Genomic DNA, 18617 nt, shown 5'->3' with positions numbered 1-18617 from the left:
ACTCTTACCTGAGTATTTACAGCAAAAAACACACGTTTTCCTAAAACCCTTTAATGATTTAACATCATGTAATTATCAGACGGGGGCAACTGTGAAACCCCAACCGTGGTAAGCAGGTTATCTGGTGACACTAGCCACACAGCTGGCGGTATGCCCATCTATGTTCTAGATTTCTGGCACACGTGACTCGTCACCGGCACAGACAGACTACTGCTTTTGGGTGCTGGTTAACAAAAAGTTCTAGAAGCCCGTGTTCACTGATCTTAAGGCAGCACATTCTGAGTATCATCACAAATAAAAAACTTATAGCACTGAAGGCTAAACTCTTGACTTTGTTATTCTGGATGACATGCAAATAGTTTCCAATATGGATGATTAAACTATGATGTATGATGGTAAAATGCTCAAGAAAAGCACCCAAATTAGAAATACCCCCCCCCCATACATATTTGGTCATTCAGATGACCAATATATTATTTCTCACACAGATTTGGTCTTGTCCACAGTTCCTCTCTACAGCCCCTAAAACCCCTGGAATTCCCCAATGCAGAGTGATTAAAAGTGTCTTGTTATGTTAACGAGGTGACTTTGTGAAGCACCTAAGGATGATGGAACTGGTTGCCAGGAGAACCAACCAGGATTCCAAGGGCTGGAACTTCAATCCCACCCACCCATTTCTGGGAAGGGGAGGGGCTGGAGATTGGATCCATCATCAATGACCAGTGATTTAATCAATCAAGCCTGTGTAACAGAGCCTCCATAAACCCTGAGAGGATGGGGTTCGCAGAGCTTCTGGGGGTGACCACATGGGAGAATGGCGCGCCCCTCCCACACACATTGCCCTGTGCATCTCTCCCATCGGGCTGTTCCTGAGTTATACCCTTTTACAATAAACCGGTGATCTGTTAATAGTAAGTATTAATAACATGTCCTGTGAGCTGCTCTAGCAGATTAATCAAACCCAACGAGGGGGTTGTGGGAACCTGCTTTACAGCCAGTCAGTCAGAAGTACAGGTAACAGTTGGCATTCTGAGTGGAGGCGGTCGGTGGAACCTGGTTGGTCAGAAGTACAGAAGAGTCGGTGCTGTGGATGGTGTCTGTCTGAATGTGTCTGGGGGGAGTGGGGGAGGCGGCAGTCTTGCGGGACTGAACCCCTAGCCCATGGAATTTCGGGATAGACAGTGTCAGAACTGAAATGAATTCTTGGACACCCAGCTGGTTTCTGAGAATTGTTTGTTGGTGTTGGGAGGCCCACACCCCCACATTTGAATTGGATCCAGGAACCCAATTTACCAACAACCTTCGTAGCTCACAGCTGAGTAGAGCAGGGAGGCCCGACGGCCTGCCAAAGTCCCGAGCTTCAGTGCAAGGCCAAACCAGGCCTTTCCTGCCGCATGGGACAGGGCAGAGCGCGCCCTTGCCCCCGCCGGGAACACTGACCTCTCAGAAGGGACCTGCTGGCTTGGCGGCTTGGTGCTGGGTCTGCCCACTTACCGAGAGGGGCCCACTGTCCTACCGTCTGGGAGCATAGCTTTTGAGACTTTGGTTCCTGCTTTCGGCAGGACAAGGTAAACACAAAACAAACAAAAGCAGAACAAAGCCAAACAAGAAACAACAAAAAACATTTTTGACCAAGGACAAAGAAAATATTACCTTTTTGTAATAATTTCTCTCCAAGAGACTGACTCGGTCACAAATTCTCTGAAGTTATCATTTGTTACAATTATGCCACCAGTTTTGTCCGCTAAGTGTAGCAGAAACCTATGGTGATACAAGAGAAGTTAAACAGGCAAGCAGGCACTGCTGGCTCACAGACGCTGTGGTAAGAAAACAAGAGGGTTGTGTCTCCAGAGCAAAATCACCAAAGAATTTAACCAGGGCTGGGAAAGGGCTAAGCCCTTGACAACTGAAGCTCAGTCTGAAATGTTGAATATCAGTACGATTATAAATGAAGATCTGGTTTTCACACAATCTAATTCTCATTTTTAAAATGATCTCAACCATATTTATACATTTTTCTAGAAAACCTGTATTATCAATAAATAGTGGCAATAGGATAATGCATGTGGACTAGAGCAGAGAATGCGAGATGGACGACAAGCCTGTGGAATCACCATTCAGTTTGTAGCTGTTAAGCGACAGTACTTTGGTTCTAAGATTACCTGCTTGGTACGCTCAGCCCTGCAATTTTTTATTGTATTATTATATTATTTTTATTTTTTTGAATTTTTATAAAAATTTCATTTGAGTCAGAGGATAAACCAGGAAGCCAGATCTCAACAGACTGAGAAAATGCTTCTAATTTTTTATTTTTTAACTTTATAGGTTCATTTTCTGCTCTGACTTAAGAGATGTCTAGAACTGCCATTCTATCTAGCCCAAGTGAGAGAGTCACTCAAAGGCAAGTTGCGAAAGCTACAAGGTGATATTCACGGCTGGAGGTTATTCATGTTCAAACCCTCTTCATGACATTCGGGAGGAGAGTGTGAGTTTTCTCCCTCAGACAAGATGACCGCATCTGTCTAAGGCAATGCAGACAGACATAATGAAACAATAAAATAAGGTAATCACTGGAGTTAAAGCTGCAAACAACTGCTTATATTAGCACTACTGAGTATTTAAAGGGGGTTATAAAAACAAGAAGCCTCATTAGTTTCAGAGATCTTAGGAAACCTTAGTGAATATGATTTAGTATTAATGAACATTCACCGATGACTTCTAACTGGCATGAATTGTAAGTGGTGAGGTTTACCCAGAGGCACTAAGAAAAGCAGGCAGTGAAGCCTCTGATGCCTGTGCTATGATCAGGACATACATTCGTGTCGCTGAAAGCCCAGGGAGCCATACGGATTCGGCAGAAGCTTAGGGCGAATGCTTGCACATGCATTTAAGTCCTGCTGGGATGAGAACAAAGCTGCAGGGATAGGGGACCTAAAGGTCCCCACCGCCTTTCTAGCTGAGAACTCAGGGCCCCCAGGGTCAGAGCTCCCTCAAGAGGTGCCCCTCTCCAGGGCTCTGTTCCCCACACCCCTGCCCCACCGCTCTTCTCCCTCTGCTTCCCCTCAGTGTGCTGAAGAAGGGACGGGGCTGCCCAGAAGAAGGCCCTTTAGAGCTTTTGCGGAATCGCTATTGGCTGTCATCCCAAGTCCCCTTTGCCCTGCCAAGCCCCCCTTTCCACCTCTCACCCATCTGACTGTCATTCACTAGCTTGGGTTACAAGCTGAACACTCTTCAATGTGGGGAGCGTTCTGGTGGCACAGCAAGGCCACACCACTAGGGGGCTGTCAGGGCCACAGGCAAACAAAGGGTGAGTGCAGGAGAGAAGGACCGGCAGGCACCGCTTAGGTTCCTGCAGGTACCAGCAGCAGGCCTGCTGCCACTCACTGCACCGCACGAGGGGCTGGGAAACCAGGTCAATGCCACTGGCCATGCCTGGAGCCCTCTCGTTTTCCACCACAGCACCTCCCCACCCCTTCTCTAGATCACAAATTCCTTAGGGCAGGAAGTGTGTCTGAGTGGCGTGTCCCAGGACTCGGCCGGTGCTCAGTAAAGCTTTTAGAAAACAATTTAAGGTGCAGATTAAAGCCTGCTGTCTCAGGTGCTTTCTGAGCAACATGGCAACCCCAAAACTGCAGCTTATTCCACATGGTCAGCTGAGAGCATCTCCTATCATGTGGAGGAAACACTTCGGGCCCAGGTGCTACGACGACAGGCTAAATCACTGGCCGAAAATAACCAGGAGGAAGGAGGTAGATGTTTGAAGACCACTCGAGACTGCCAGAGACCAGAATATCAAAACTCTCAGCCCTCTGAATCGAGCAAGTCCTGTAAGTATGAGGGTCCAGACACAGGAACCTGCCGGGTGGAGCAGGTGGTTGGCTCCTCTGCACCCCGCACCCACCTGAGAAAGGAAAGCGGCCTTTCATACCTGTCGTCATGAGAAGCAATTCTCTCTCCAAAGACCATCCGAGCAGGAGTTAAAGATAATATTCCGAGCTCCTGGAGCTGGGTTAAGAAGTGCTGTTCTGTTCATGGAATAAGTTGAATATATATTCAGAAAAAGGCGACCTTCCCAGATGTTCAAATAAATGAAAGTACCCCCAAATATTTCACTAGGAGAGCTGTGGGAAAACTGCTTTTTCTACTGACTCAGGGAGACTCAATTTTACTAACTCACTGGGAAAGGGGAAAAAATAAATTAAATAAAATCAAGACATATACAGAGGCCAGTGGAATGTTAAAAACTCACTTTAGCAATTTTTTTGAACATAAGAAAGTTCAACTCATTTGCTTCTTAAATTGACAAACCTACATTTAATGAATCCTACTATCAAGCCCTTTTTCACGGCCACATTATAAGCAGTAGAGGACAAAGTCCCAGAGAGGGGGCGGGGGTGGGAACGGGGAAGGGTGGGCGGAGGCCATCAGAGGGACAGGCTGTGCTGCCCTAGTCCCAAGAAAGGCCCGCTGTGTCCTGCCACCATCTCCCTCTAGTTGGCATCCTACCCAGCCTCTCTGTTATCTGCACAAATATGTACTGACTTTCATGGGAGTGCATCGCAACAGGAGAAAGGGAGGGCCAGAGCCACATTTTAGGAAACCAATAATGGGCAAAAACGAAGCTAAAAGCTCAGGGTCTGAGATTCCTACCCTTGCACCCACTACCTCGGTCCTCACCACTGACTGAAGCTGAAACACCCAAACGCAGTGTTTTATTCTCCTAGAAATGCACGTACCTGGGGCATACAAGACTCTTCCAGGGACCCTACTGCAAAAATAACTACAAAACGAGGGGATCCACCTCCTTCCTCAAGTACCCTGTTAGGACAAACACGTTCTCCAAAACAGGGAAGTTCGGATACGCAGGAAACGCGTGGTTTTTACCATTCCCACCTCATCAGTGCCTGAGTCTCACTTCCTGTTCAGCGTGTTGGGGGAGTCCTGTCCTCCTGTCCTCTGTATTTCTAGGTCCTTCAGCTACTCTGTGTGAAACTGCCTAAAACAGCCCTTTCACTGGCCTTCCTACTCTGACCTGAGAAACAAACCTCAAGTTTCTCTGGAACATTTCACGATTCATCGTATGTTCAAGCCTTTTGTGTGTGGCCTGTAGGTCAGCCATGCAGTACCATAGTGTTAACAGAAAGAATTTATATTAAGTCATTAAGCAGACCGTTAAAAAGGCATTCTATTTGAGGGTTCCAAATTTATCAAGTGACCATTTTCAAAAATAATATTTAAAGAGGCAGAAACCCAGCCTAATGGAAAAACAAAAGGTCAAAAGGTTTTTTTTAAAAAGACATTTAATCTACTTTTTAAAAAGTCAAAGAAAATTTTTGTGATACATAATAAACTCCAATATAACTTTCTATATAAACAGTTGTGTTAACTTTCCATCCTTCCCCTGGGTATTTCTTAGGCCATAATACTCTGTACAGCCCATTTTTTACTGGGTGCAACAGACTTACAATTTTGTTTTTAAAGCTGCTGCCACATGGCAGTGTGTGTGGTAATTATAAGCCAACTCATTAAACATCTGATTAGAATCCTGGAAAAATCAGTTGGCCTCACCTGTGACATTAGGATCACGCCGTGTTCTCCACTGTGGGACAAATACAGTAATGTTTCTGTTCCCAAGCTTCCAGAAATACTCCACTGCAATTGCGATTCCACGGCAAGAAAAGAACTTTTTCAGACCATGGCTGTAAGAAATAAGTAAAGCTGATTTCAGTTTCAAGTGTTAAGTTTCACCATGAAAAGGTGAAAAGGTAAAATCCATTCAGAACAAAAACAATTAGATCAAAATTCTCTCTCCTACTCTTTCACATCTGGGGGCATTAGGTTGTAGTTTGCTGCTCTAGGGGCCGAGACAGAACCCTGTGGAGGAGACAGGATTCTTAGGAGCGTTAGGATTTGTTACTATTCTTCGTGTCTTTTGTTTAGCTGGTTGCATTGTGTGCTATTGTGGTAGGAGGCAGTCTGGGCTTCCCGGTACTACTTGTTTCTTGGACTTTTTATTTTTGTGTTCTTAGATGAGGAGCCCGCTCTAAAGAATCCTGCCTGGTCACTGGCCTCCAAGAGTCTCCCGTGATTTTATCAAGACACTTGTGGCTGAAGCGGAAGTAGCTGCGATCCTGACTTGTGCGAGGATCCTGGCTTCTGCGAGGCGTGCTCACCAGCAGGACTTCCAAAGACTGTGGGCTGCTCCAGCTCCAGGAGGCCCCTCCCCTTGCTGGGGACATGCACAGCACACTCAGTGTGCAGCTTCCAGAAAAGCAGTGGAGGGCAAGACTCAAACAGAAGCACCTGGGGGCAAGGCAGCTAACTTGATGAAGGCAGCGGGGAGCAGGGGGAAGGAGCCCAACAGGGGGCAGCAGAGCATGAGCTGCAGCGTTTTCTGTGAATGGCCAGGCGGGCTTTCTAGGCCTGGCGGTCTCTGCGGTACCTCAGCTCTGCCAACCGGACATGAATGAGCGTGGCTGGGGTCCATATTTACAACAACAGGTGGTGCCAGATTTGGTCCCTGGTTTACGACCCCTGCTACCGAGGATGAAAAACGACCCCACCCAAAAATCTGATTAACACATTTCAAAAGCAATGAGAAAAAGTATTTAAATTTTATTTTCCAGCAGTTAAGTAAGAATGGAGGTTGAAAAAGTGTTTTTTAAAACTTTGAAATTTTGCAAGTGGTAATCCTTGTCTACCAATGAGTATTAGAAAATAAAGAAAATCAAAACTCCAAAGCGTGATGCGACGGTGTATGCGATGAATGCAGTATCTTCGCCCTTCAGTGATCACCTATATATCAATGACATTAAATCCTGTGCCTTCTGTCTGCCTTCTCTCCATGCCTCGTGTCTCCACGTCCAAACCACACGGTGGGCACGTCCTTCACTTGGAAGACCTGCCACCTCAGGTACAAAGACCGTGTTTCCCTGAAGGTAAGACCTAACCGGAAAACACGCCCAGCATGTTTCAGGAGGACATCCCCTGAACATAAGCCCTAATGCGTCTTTTGGAGCAAAAATTATTATGAGACCTGGTCTTATTTTCGGGGAAACATGGTAGCAGACTCTCCTAAATCCCACGCACCCCGAAAGCTCCAGTTAGACTGACCCTAAAATGCAGCCACGGGGCCTGATCCCACTCGGCCCCTCAACAGAACTGTCCTTATGGACAGACCCCGCGTCTGGCATGGAGGTCCCCCCCACACCTGACTAGCCCGGAGGGGTCTGGCCCCTGCGTGTCACCACACGGGGTGTCGCCCAGGTGGTCTTGCGGCTCCATCTCCCGCGCTCTGAGCCTCTCCTTTGCGTGCCCTCTCTCACCCTCCCCGCTCCTTCCTCAAATCCCTCCGGACTCAGTGCCAGCCTCTCTTGCACGCTCTCCAGACACAGGCCCTCCACCAGCCCTCTTCCTTCCTCGTCATTTCTGTCCTGCACCGTGTGCCAGCATCACAGAACTCAGGAAACGGAATGGACTTAGATTCCCATGAGATCAACGCAACTAAACACCTGATGAGGTGGCACGACCTGCCTGGGTGGCACCGTCTGAGGGCGGGTGAGCTGGCATCCACCACAGGCCTCCTCACTCCTGGTCAGCGCCCCGCCCACGACTCCAGTGGCACTGTCCCCAATACATCTATATTCTCACAGAAGAGCACTGGGCTGAAAACGCTGCGAACGTCTAAGTAGCACGCAGAAGAGGGAGAAACTAAGCCTATTCTCCGTGAATCACAAATAAGCGAGGACACAGGCAGCACCACATCCCAGAGAACATACGCAAGTAAACACGCCCATTCTTGATGAAGTAACTCAGTAGTGGTTTGTTTATCTAAAAGCATCCAAAATATGACAAGAATGTAGCAGTATGACATTTGTTACCCCCCAAAAAACAAAGAACAAAAAGCTGGCGTTAGTTTGTGTGTGTGTGGGGTGGGGGGGGGGTGGGGGGTGTCTTTTTTAATCTTTAAAAAGAATAAATTATTCTAATTGCTTAACAGCTAGGACAGGCCTAGAATTAACACGACAACCACAGCCTGAAGAAAATACAATTTATACGTTTCCCTTGGTTCTTAGAAAAACCAAGGGGTGCATGTAAGTCCTGGAGAGAATAACACGTGAGAGACTCGCACTAAAAAGGTTTGTAAAGTGCCTCCTTAGCTTATTTAGCAGATACAAATGTGTACTAACTTCCTCCTCCCCTGAAACGCTTCTGGGGTGGCAACAGTAGGACGTAGTGACCCAGTTCCACGCCACTGGTTCACTGAGGAAAAAGGAGGGAAATGCAAGTTGATGAAATTCTACTGCCCCGGACCCCTCACAAGCTTGGAGGGGAAAACATGAGTTTCGAGAAACACTAGCTCTAAGCTAAATCCCAAAATGTCATCCTCAGTGATACTCTGAAAAATCTTTAGAGTTGTTTGGGGAATAAAAACAGCAGCCCAAAATTCTGGTGGAGAACATACAGATTTACCGAGAAAAGAAAACCACAGAGACAAAAAGAATCAAGTGAAGCCAAATTCTTGTCCTCCAAAGAATACAGGGGGTCCGGACCCAACGTACCCCAACCGCCGCATGCTGAGCAGGCAGAGAAGTGCTTGTCTCCATCGTCTCCTGGCCTCTGCATGCGGCGTATTGACAGGTAAACCTGGAATAACTGTTTTGCCGCAGAGACAAAGGTGGCTACATACTAGTAACATAGTAACACTGCCCTAGCTTCCGTGAAGGCGAAAGCGCCGGCTCCCAGCTCCAAATGCAGACTGGATGGATATTGGGCCCTGAGAGGCCAGGTGTACAGGCTCTCAAGGGAGATTTAAGCTCCCGTTTTCACATAAGAGCAAACAAGTTATGCATCGTCTGGCTGTTTTTCATATTCTAGCAGGCAGTCAACTAGAAGGAAGAGTGTCCCAAGCAGAGAGGAGATACCTGATAAAAACTGATGGCAGCCATAGAACCAGACAGGGCGGTGTGGGGAAATAGTGAAAAACCCTTTCTGCATTACCCAGGAAAGAAGAATTTTCTTCTACAGCTTCCACTTAATAAAAATAGCTACGGAACCCTGATATAGAAAGACCAGCACGAAAAATGGCTAATACATAGTTCTGGCAAATGAAGGGGCCAGTGTCAACGACATGGAAACTTCTCTGCCCAGATAAGTCAGGTGCTCTTATGCTGCAGTTTCAGACTGACGGAGCCCCAGCGTTAGCTATCTGGCCACCACTAGCTGTACACCGCAAACAATTTCCATTTACTCATCACTTGACTCATTCATGGTGACAAAGGGAAAAACCGCGTTGAGATGTGTGTGCTCAGCAGTGCTGTGAGGGTGTTCGGGAATTTCTCACGGTGCATGGACTGCAGACATCGTGCTGGGTGGGCAGAGAAAGGCTTTACAGACACCCAGGGGCAGGTGCACCTGAGCCTCTTCCGGGGGGTTCAAACCAACAGATGCTCTTGTTTAATAAGGACTCAAATGTCCTTTCTAACTACTTCCCCAACTAGCGGGGTGAATGCGTGACGTCTGCTCAGTGGACGTCTGCTCAGCTGTGCTTATGTAACTCAAGGTTTAGGATTCAATGGAGTCAAAGGCTGATAATCCCAACCCTAAGCTCCACCCCTGTGGGAAGAGGCCGGGTCTACACGCATGACAACTCTGGGAAGAGACAGCAGGGCCCCAAATCTCATTTCTGTGTCATCTCGGGCAAAATTTTTAAGCCACTTCATGTTATGTAAGTCACACAATTTTTACCTCACGAAATTGGTGTGAAGTTTATGTTTTAAAAGGTAAAGTACAGTACCTGACATGTAACAGGTAATTCAGTTTTAAGATTCCAAGTACTTTTGGAGTTAAAAATATGGCCGCAGTTACAATTTAACCTAAATTGATCATTGGACTAGCAACTGCAATCGCAAGCTACACACGGGCAGTGAAGTCGTTTAAAAACCCTCATGTTTAACATCCTAGTTTTCACTTCACCTAACAAAGTGTTGCTGCGGGGCTGCCAGGCCGGTCCCTGGGGGTAGTTCAGAGAACAGGACACACAGGGTCACTTTCTTCATGGAATTTATAGTCTGAAATTCACATTTCATGTTGAAGCCGTTAATTTAGAATTAGGGTTAATCTATTTCCAACTTTAAAAAATTTGAGATGAAATTCACTTAAGATAAAATAATCATTTTAAAGTGGACAATTCAGGGGCATTCAGTACATTCAATATACTTTACATGATACGTGCAACCGCTACTTCCATCTCGTTCTGAAACATTTCCTTCACTCCCAAATAAAACCCTGTACCCATTAAGCAGTTTCTCCCCAGAGGAACTTAATTTTAATTACTGGTATTTTCAAATCAACCTACATCAAATTAAGTCTGTCTTCTTTGCAAAAGTGTTGCTCTCAAACTGAGACATCTGTGCATTCAAAGAAAATTGAAACTCTCCCAAAATAATCAGTTTTCAAAAAAATGAATGTAAGTCAGCTTGTGGTTTCCCTTAGTGCACTGATTCAGAGGTTTTCAAAAAAGATGGTACTGTACCCCAGGGGGTTAGGAAACATGTGGGAGTGCGTGGGGCCGGCACATGACTGGGGGAGGTACTGCGGCCAAAGTGGAAAGGATCAGACATGCAAACGTCCTGGCACGGGCAGACGGACGGGCAGACAGACGCACCACTCTATATTCCAACACTGGCCCCTCTGAGAACTGCACTAGTTACGGACTTCTTCAAAAAGGTTTGAAAAAAAGTGTCACCATCACCATTCATTCTACGTTAATTTGCATTTCTTATTCTTTGAACACCAATTTGGGAAATTTTTCCATATACAGAAAAATGAAAAAGGGTTGATGTTACTCACAGCTGTGACCTAAATTTTATACCATCAGTTGGCTCAAGACATGGCATCGATGAGGAACTGGCCCCGGCCTGGACTGGGGGTGACTGAAGCGGCACTTCACATTTTTGTTTAGATAATGCTGTGCAGCTGTGGGCCATTTGCCGGGTTTCCCCCAAACACACCCCCAAAACACAAGGTGAACTGACAAGAAACAGTACTATTTGGACATGAAGGCAAATATATTACACATTTTTACTACCTCTCCTCAAACATTAACGTGTGAAATGCTGCCATTTTTCTTTCTTTTTTTGACAGCAAAGGATAGCATCAATAATTCATTCGAAAAATAAAAATCAATAGAACACTTATTTTAAAAAATAGATACTGAAATATTTACAGATGAAATGACATTATCTGAGATTGCCTTCAAAATGCTATGGGTGAAAGGCACTGGGTGGCGGTATAGATGAAAGTGTTTAAACGCCTGAAGGTGGGGCACCCGGTTTGCTCAATGGTTAGCGCCCAGCGCTCATAACACCAAGGTCGCCAGTTCGATTCCCACATGGGCCAGCGAGCTGCGCCCTCCACAACTAGACTGAAATGACGACTTGACGTGGAGCTGATGGGTCCTGGAAAAACACACTGTCCCAATATTCCCCGCCCCAAAAAGCCTGAAGGTGAGTGACGGGTACATCATGGAAACCCCAAGTGACTCCAACATGGGATTCATTATATTACCTTCTTGTGTGCTTATCTGAAAATTCTAATAAAAAATTAACAAAACAAAACAAAAAAAACAAGTATATAAACACATATCTCAATAATGAAACTGATTTTCAATCTCATCAAGGCGTCCTGTACAATGAAGGCATTAAGTGATCTTTTAGAACTCCTGGGAATGAGGCCACATGAACACTCAGCAATTCAGAAAAATATTTCAACTTCTCTCCTTCATTCCTTCCATGTTCAGGTGCCCCATTTCTTGAATTGCAATCTTCAAAATCAGTGGAGTGACTGATTGAGAACTGGAGGGAGACGTTACCTGCCAGTTGCCGAAACGGCATGCTAAAGACGTCCTTTAGGAGAGGGCGAAAGGCACCCACAGATGGCAGCAGTTGAATTTGGCAGGCACAGGCCTGCCGAAGGTCAAACCGCTCGCCCCTGGTGGGGCAGAGACCCCACTCGACCCTCACACTCTTCTGAGCACAAAGCCAACCTCCTAACAGAGGTATAAAATCAGAACCCTAACAGGGTTCTAGACAGGTTAAACAGAAACGATCACCTAACTGTTTTGACTAAACACAAGCATAGAAACTCTTAGTAAACTCAGAGGCCCATAAAGGAGCGCAAACTGATGCGGCTCCTTAGCAAAGAAACTGCTCTCACTCGATCAACAGAAGTACCACACAAGTACCGCACACCTACCGTGTTTCCCCGAACATGAGCCCTCGCGTGATGTTTCAGGATGACATCCCCTGAACATCAGCCCTGCTGCGTCTTTGGAGCAAAACTTAATCTAAGACCCGGTCTTATTTTCGGGGAAACATGGTACTGTCACAGCACACTACTGGCTACACACTGGGCCTATGAGAGCGTAACAACAGGAAGGAAAAGCCCCCCATTTTTTTTGCCTTAAGCTCCATCCTCGTATTCAGAACCCAGTGGTGTTTGTGGGGTTAGGAACCTAATGATTTCAGTCTCCATACTGTTTGTCACTGTAAAAGCACACACTTTCTGTCGTCTCTTGCCGTCAGGAATACAGGTTGAGCAGGTGGGGCAAAGCCTGAAATTCTAGAAGACGGAGTAGCACAACTTTTCCAACCAGCCGTCCCCGCAGCCCACCCGTTTAGGCTACGGACCAAGTAGAGAGACACACAGGCTCGTCCCTGTAAAGGCATGGATGACAGTTCCGCCGTGGCTCAGAGCCCTGGGCAAATGGCGAACACTGCAGGGGGACTTACGTAATGGCGACATTGCTCCCATCGATGACGATGTGTTTCAAATCCGTTCTTCCCGGCTCATTCTTTAGCTCCAGTTTGTAGGGAACTTTCAGAGTATCTCGAAACCTCTGAACCCCTGTAACTGATGAATCAATGTGATCAGAGGGTCCTGCCAATCTTGTGTCAGGGACCGGAGGTAACAGCTGGGGCAGTGGCATCGGTGCCTGAGAAAGGGGTGGACAATTTGGCTTAGACTGTGGAGAGCTACAACATCCCAAACGGTTTTCACAGGCAGATTTCCTATTATTTGGAAGCAAGGGTTCTCCTTGCTGCTGCAAACCATTTTCAGGAAAAACTGGAATTCTGGGCTGGTGACTTGAAGCTCCTCTTGAAACAAAACTGACTTCTTTGGGACTTGAAGGGGCAACAGAGGGGGAAAGGCCGTCAGTTTCAAGGTCTATGTTACCCAGGTAGCTTGGATTTGAACTCCAGATTTCCTGTTTCTGTTCTATTGGCACTGTCCTGAAAGCATTGATTTTGCAATTTGAGGTACATGGTTTTGATTCTCCTTTGAATGGTAACTGAGAAAATTTTTCAACCATATTTTGTTGCGTGTGTGTTTGTGTTTTCTTTGGAGTGGAATCCATCGCAAGCTCATTTACGCTGCTACAAACACCTTTATTTTTGGTTTTGCTGGTCTCTGGATACACAGTACCAGGTAAAAATTCTCTGTCTTCTTGGAATCGCTTGTTTTCTTTTTCAATCTCCTCCAAGAGCAATAATGGCTCAGTGGATGGCCCATACTCCCTAATGACCTTTTCAACAATTTCTTGGGAATAGCCCATGGTTTTAAAAAAGTTTACAAGCATGTTGTACTCCATTTCCTCAGTAGTGTCTTTTACATCTGGACTTAAATTGTCAGGATCGGCAGAAGAATCGGATAGGTCAATGATCACGCTTCCAGGCACCGCCTTGCCATCATGCAAAAGCTCTCCCTCCGGAACATTTTCCAAAGAAAACTGTTTCTTGGTATGCCTTTCCTCTGAGTCAGAAAATCGCCTTTTGTGACAAACTCTGCCTCTGCAAAGTGCCTCTTCATCTGGGTTTAGGCCATTTATTGGAACAAAAAGTACATCTTGTGAACTAGAAAAGACTGTGTCCATTTGTTTTGTAAGCTCAGAAACAGGAGTCCCAGCTTTATTTCTTGCATCTTCCTGCAAAACAATTTCATCTCTGGACACAGTCAGCCCTGTGGCAGCATTCTGGGTAAACTCTGTTCGTTTAGAATCTCCGATTTCAATAACATCCTCATCTCCGGTTTCAAACAGATTCCCCTCGCCTAGTGTGAGTGTCAAAAGTTCTTTTTTCAAAGAAGTGGGCAAAATCAGCAAGTCCATTGTATAATTGTCTGCACGGGCTTCCACGAACTGTTTAAATTCCCTTTTCACCTCTGACTCCTTCTGACTGCTGGGCAGGTTCTCGTTATTCTCAAAGAGCTTTACAAACTGTTGGATGTGACTCCGAGCCATGACCACGGCTTCGGCACTCCCTCTGATGCCCAGGAGACCAGTGTCCAGAACACAGAGATCGGCAGACGTGTCCTGAATCAAGCTCTTCAGAAACAGGCTCTGCGCCCCAACAAAGATGCAGTGCATGGCCTTGGGGTAGCATTCTCTTTCTTCTAGTTCAGGTTCACAGATTCCTTTAATATATTCCTGTAAGGCGAAGACAAGAAATTAGATCAGTCTACAAAAGCTCTTTACAGCACATATTATGTTACACACGTAATTACAAATGTCAAGCTACACAAAAATCAAAAACATGCTAATAACTTTGGGGGGAAAAGGCCATGATCTACATAAAGGATTTAAAGTAACATATACAAGTTGCTTAGTTGTTTTCAGAGGAATTGAAAACATTGCAGCTAAGTCTAAAAGGCAACAATTTGTAACATTTTCAATACCAAAGTGTGGGGGGTTGCCCAGCTGCGCAGTGGAAAATGACAAAGCTGGATTTAATTATGCCCATAAAGAGCAAACAGTTTTGCCAGCTACCAGACATTTGTTACTATTATGACATAATGAAGAGATAAGATAATCAGGTCAAACAATGCACTCCAGAACAAACGTTGACTTTGGCTTCCCTATTATTGCCCTTTGTTTCCAGAGAAAATAAACTGATTTCTTGAAGGCATTAAAAAAAAAATTATCTGAAGGAAAATAAATAAATAAATAAATAAATAAATAAATAAATAAATAAGTAAAAACAAAAACCCCCCACAAGATCCATTTAACAAATGATTCTTTCCCAGCCGGCTGGAATAACGTATATCCTATATAGCTTGACGTCTGTTTTCTAACACCAGACTATTGAAATGCGTACGGGAGCGCTGGCCAGTGCTGCAGCACTCTCAGGTTTAATGCTGGGGTTTCTGGTGAAGTCCTGTATGAGGCCTGAATGAGGCAAGAAAGGGGCCTGGGTTCTTTAGCAATTAGGTTGCTGCTAGAGGCAGAAAGTGGGAATCAAGCAAACGTGCACGCACGACAGGAACGTGGAACATACTTTGTTAATAACCTGGGCAATCGCCAGCTCCCAGGCCCAAGTTCCAGCCATACAACTGGTGACCTGGCTCAAGTTACCTAACCCCTCTAACTCCAGTTTCTTCAACTGTGAGAGACGAAGTAAAGCAGTCTTAGGTATCCGAGGGAATTCAATGGGACAACAAATGCAGTTCTGACAACAGCCTTGCACATACAAGCTTACTAAAAACTAACAATTGTTACTTAATCATCGGTAAAAATTTTCTGGACCGGAGATTTGTGAGAAATGAGCCTGATCTACATTTTAAAATTAGAATGCTACCCAACACGGTGCTATTTAAAAGTTCAACCTGTGCAGCACTGGTTACAATGAGGCTTTGCAAACCTGTACCTGCTACTATATACACTTGCTACTAAAACAGCCACACATCTTCAGTTAGAATTGAAACAAATGTGCACACATTCCATTTACACATTTACAGCTACAAAATCCCTATGAATGGACGAAACACCAGAAACAGAAGGAAACGTCAGAGGGAAAGCTCAGCCTGACCGGCATGATGCTCCCTCATGCTGTGTTGCTTCCTTGTGTTTAGGTAAACCTGGAACGTCTGTGGACTTGGGGGTTAAGACACCTCGCAGTGGAGAGAGGAGCCCAGCTTTGTACCGAGCAGCCTGCCAGTCTGCAACTCGGTAGCTGCAGGAAACAAAGCACAGTGACCATCCTTCTTTTACCCTGGATGCGCAGGGGTTAAATATTGATGTCAGCATTCCTGCAAATCTCCAGACAGACAACATTTTGCTACCACCTGTTTTGTTGGCACTGTCCTGAAAGCATAGTAGCGTACACGCTGCATTTAGGTTGTGGTTTGAAGTTGTTGTTTTTTTTTCAAACATTTACTTTGAGGCAATTATAGGTTCACAGGAAGTTGCAAAGGTTCTGTGTCCTCTTCTCCGATTCCTCCAATCATTAACATCTTACATAATTACAGTACAGTTATCAAAATCAGGACAGTCTACATTGATACAGATGTGTGTGGCTGGTTCTATGCCATTTTACATGTATACATGTTCATGAAAATACCACTTCAATCAAGAAACAGAATTATTCCATCATCAAAGGTTTCCTACTTGTTACCGTACTTTCATTGCTCACTTTCTTCTGCTTTTCCAAATTGCTTTTAGCTATTTTACTTCCTTTGCCTTTCCATATAAATTTTAACGTAATCTTGTTGAGCAACTGTGTTCAACTTGTACGTTGATTTGAGGATGAATGACATCAGCTAAATGAACATGGTACATCTCTCGATTTCTCTAGATCTTGTCTTCCTTTCATCAGTGTTTTCCAGTTTTGAGCATCCAAGTCCTGTGCACATTAGATTTACACCCAAGTATTTCATTTTTGGAGTGACTGAACATGGCACTGTAGTCTAATTTTGGTTTCTATGTTCATTGCTAATAAATAGAAATATACTTTTTTCTTTTCCTTTTTTTGGTATATTGATCATGTATCTTGCGACCTTGCTGAACCTATTCCTAGTTCTAGGATTTTTTTCTTGTAGATTCCTTGGGATTTTCTATGCAGATAATTATGTCATCTACATTTTTTTCCTGATCTATATGCCTATTTTATTTTCTTGCCTCACTTTCTAGCTAGAACTTTCAACACTGCTGATGAGCAGTGGTGAGAGCTGGTATGCTTTGCCCTGTTCACAATCTAAGGGGAAAAGCATTCAGTCTTATGCTATTATATATATTAGATTTTTTAAAAATAAATGTTCCTTATGTTGAGGATATTGTCTTGTATTACTTTTCTAGTAACATGAACATGAATGGCTACTGAAACTTGTGAAATACTTTACTGTATTGATATAAATCCTGTGATTTTACTTCTGCAGCCTGTTCATATAGGTTACTCTGATTTGTGAATATTGAGCCAGTCTTGTATTCCTGGAATAATCACCATTTGGTCATGATGTATACTTGTACATGTTATAAATTTCCTTTTCAGTGGTGTGTTAGCTACATCCCACAAATTTTGATGTATTTTCATTCAGTTCAATGTATTTTTAAACTTTCTCTTGAAATTATTCAATATTCAAAAGTGTGTTGTTTAGTTCCCAAGTATTTGGAGATTTTCTTATCTTTCTGTTATTGATTTCTTGTTTGATTCCTTTAGGTCAGAGAACACACTCTATGGTTTCAGTTCTTTTAAATTTGTTTTATGGCCCCAAAATACGGTCTACCTTGATATATGTTCTGTGTGCACTTGAAAAGAATGTACATTCTGCTCTTGTTGGGTGAAGTGTTCTATAAATATCTATTACAATCAGGTTGGTTGATGGTGTTGTTGAGTTTTATATCTTTGCTGATTGTTTGTCTAGTGGGCCTATCAATTCTTGAGAGAAAAATGTTGACATCTCCAACTGTAATTGTGGATTTGCCAACTTCTCCTTTCAACTCTCTCTACCAGTTTTTGCTTCATGTAACTTGCAGCTCTATTGTTAGAATATGTATATTTAGCATTATGTCTTCTTGGTAAATTAACTTTATCTTTGTGTAATGACCCTCTTTGCTCTGAAGGCTACTTCATCTGACAGTAATATTGCTAGTCCAGCTTTCTTTTGATTAATGTTTTCACAGTATACATTTTTTCCTCCTTTTAATTTTAACTTACTTGTATCATTATATACGAAATGAGTTTCTTGAAGACACCATATAGTTTGGTTACATTTTTTCTGACAATGTCTTTTAATTGATGCTTAGACTATTTATTTTTAATGAAATTATTGGTAAGTTTGGAGTTAAGTCTACCATTTTATTTGTTTTCTGCTTGTTCCCTACTTTTAATTCCTTTTCCCCATCTAGCCCTCTTGTGCATCATACAAATATTGTCTAGTATGATAATTTTTAATGCATTTTTTACTCTATCTCTTTATATACTTTTAAAAGTGGTCATGCTATCAACTACAATGTACATACTTAACTTTCACAGTCCACTCAAATTCAATATTCTGTCATTCCAAGAGGAATGTAAACGTTACCACCTGTGCGCCTCATGTTTTTTATTTTCCGTATCTTACATTTTGAGATTGTGGGAAGCGTTTCAGGCCTGGGGAGAGACCTGCCCTCCCAGGGCTCGCGGACAGCCTGCTAGGAGCATGCGTTCCTACACAGGTTGCCTGATGCAGGGCTGTGCGCCAAGCCATCTCACCTGAACTCACACACCAAGCCAATAGTTCCCCTGCCCTGTATCAAGCCAGGGCCAGGTAACAGACAGCTAAGGACAGCGCCGATGCCCTAGAGC

The 18617-nt window shown here is 44.3% G+C and overlaps 1 protein-coding gene across 2 annotated transcripts in view; it reads right to left on the bottom strand.

The window, feature by feature from the left end:
* The window catches only part of N4BP1 (NEDD4 binding protein 1), a 39474-nt gene that overhangs the window by 7482 nt on the left and 13375 nt on the right, over positions 1-18617 (bottom strand). Inside the window, exons 2-5 of one of the 2 annotated variants that reach the window (XM_074314945.1) lie at positions 12792-14485; positions 5569-5699; positions 3929-4025; positions 1654-1761 (exon numbers count right to left, since the gene is read on the bottom strand). In XM_074314945.1, the coding sequence (XP_074171046.1) occupies positions 1654-1761; positions 3929-4025; positions 5569-5699; positions 12792-14485 (2030 nt within the window). The remainder of the gene's footprint in view (positions 1-1653; positions 1762-3928; positions 4026-5568; positions 5700-12791; positions 14486-18617) is intronic. The other variant, XM_074314944.1, reaches the window with a different exon arrangement.

The sequence above is a fragment of the Rhinolophus sinicus genome, linkage group LG11, assembly GCF_036562045.2.
Source record: "Rhinolophus sinicus isolate RSC01 linkage group LG11, ASM3656204v1, whole genome shotgun sequence".
Taxonomy (NCBI): domain Eukaryota; kingdom Metazoa; phylum Chordata; class Mammalia; order Chiroptera; family Rhinolophidae; genus Rhinolophus; species Rhinolophus sinicus.
The sequence above is the reverse complement of the archived record's forward strand: the minus strand, read 5'-3'. Positions and strand labels throughout refer to the sequence as shown.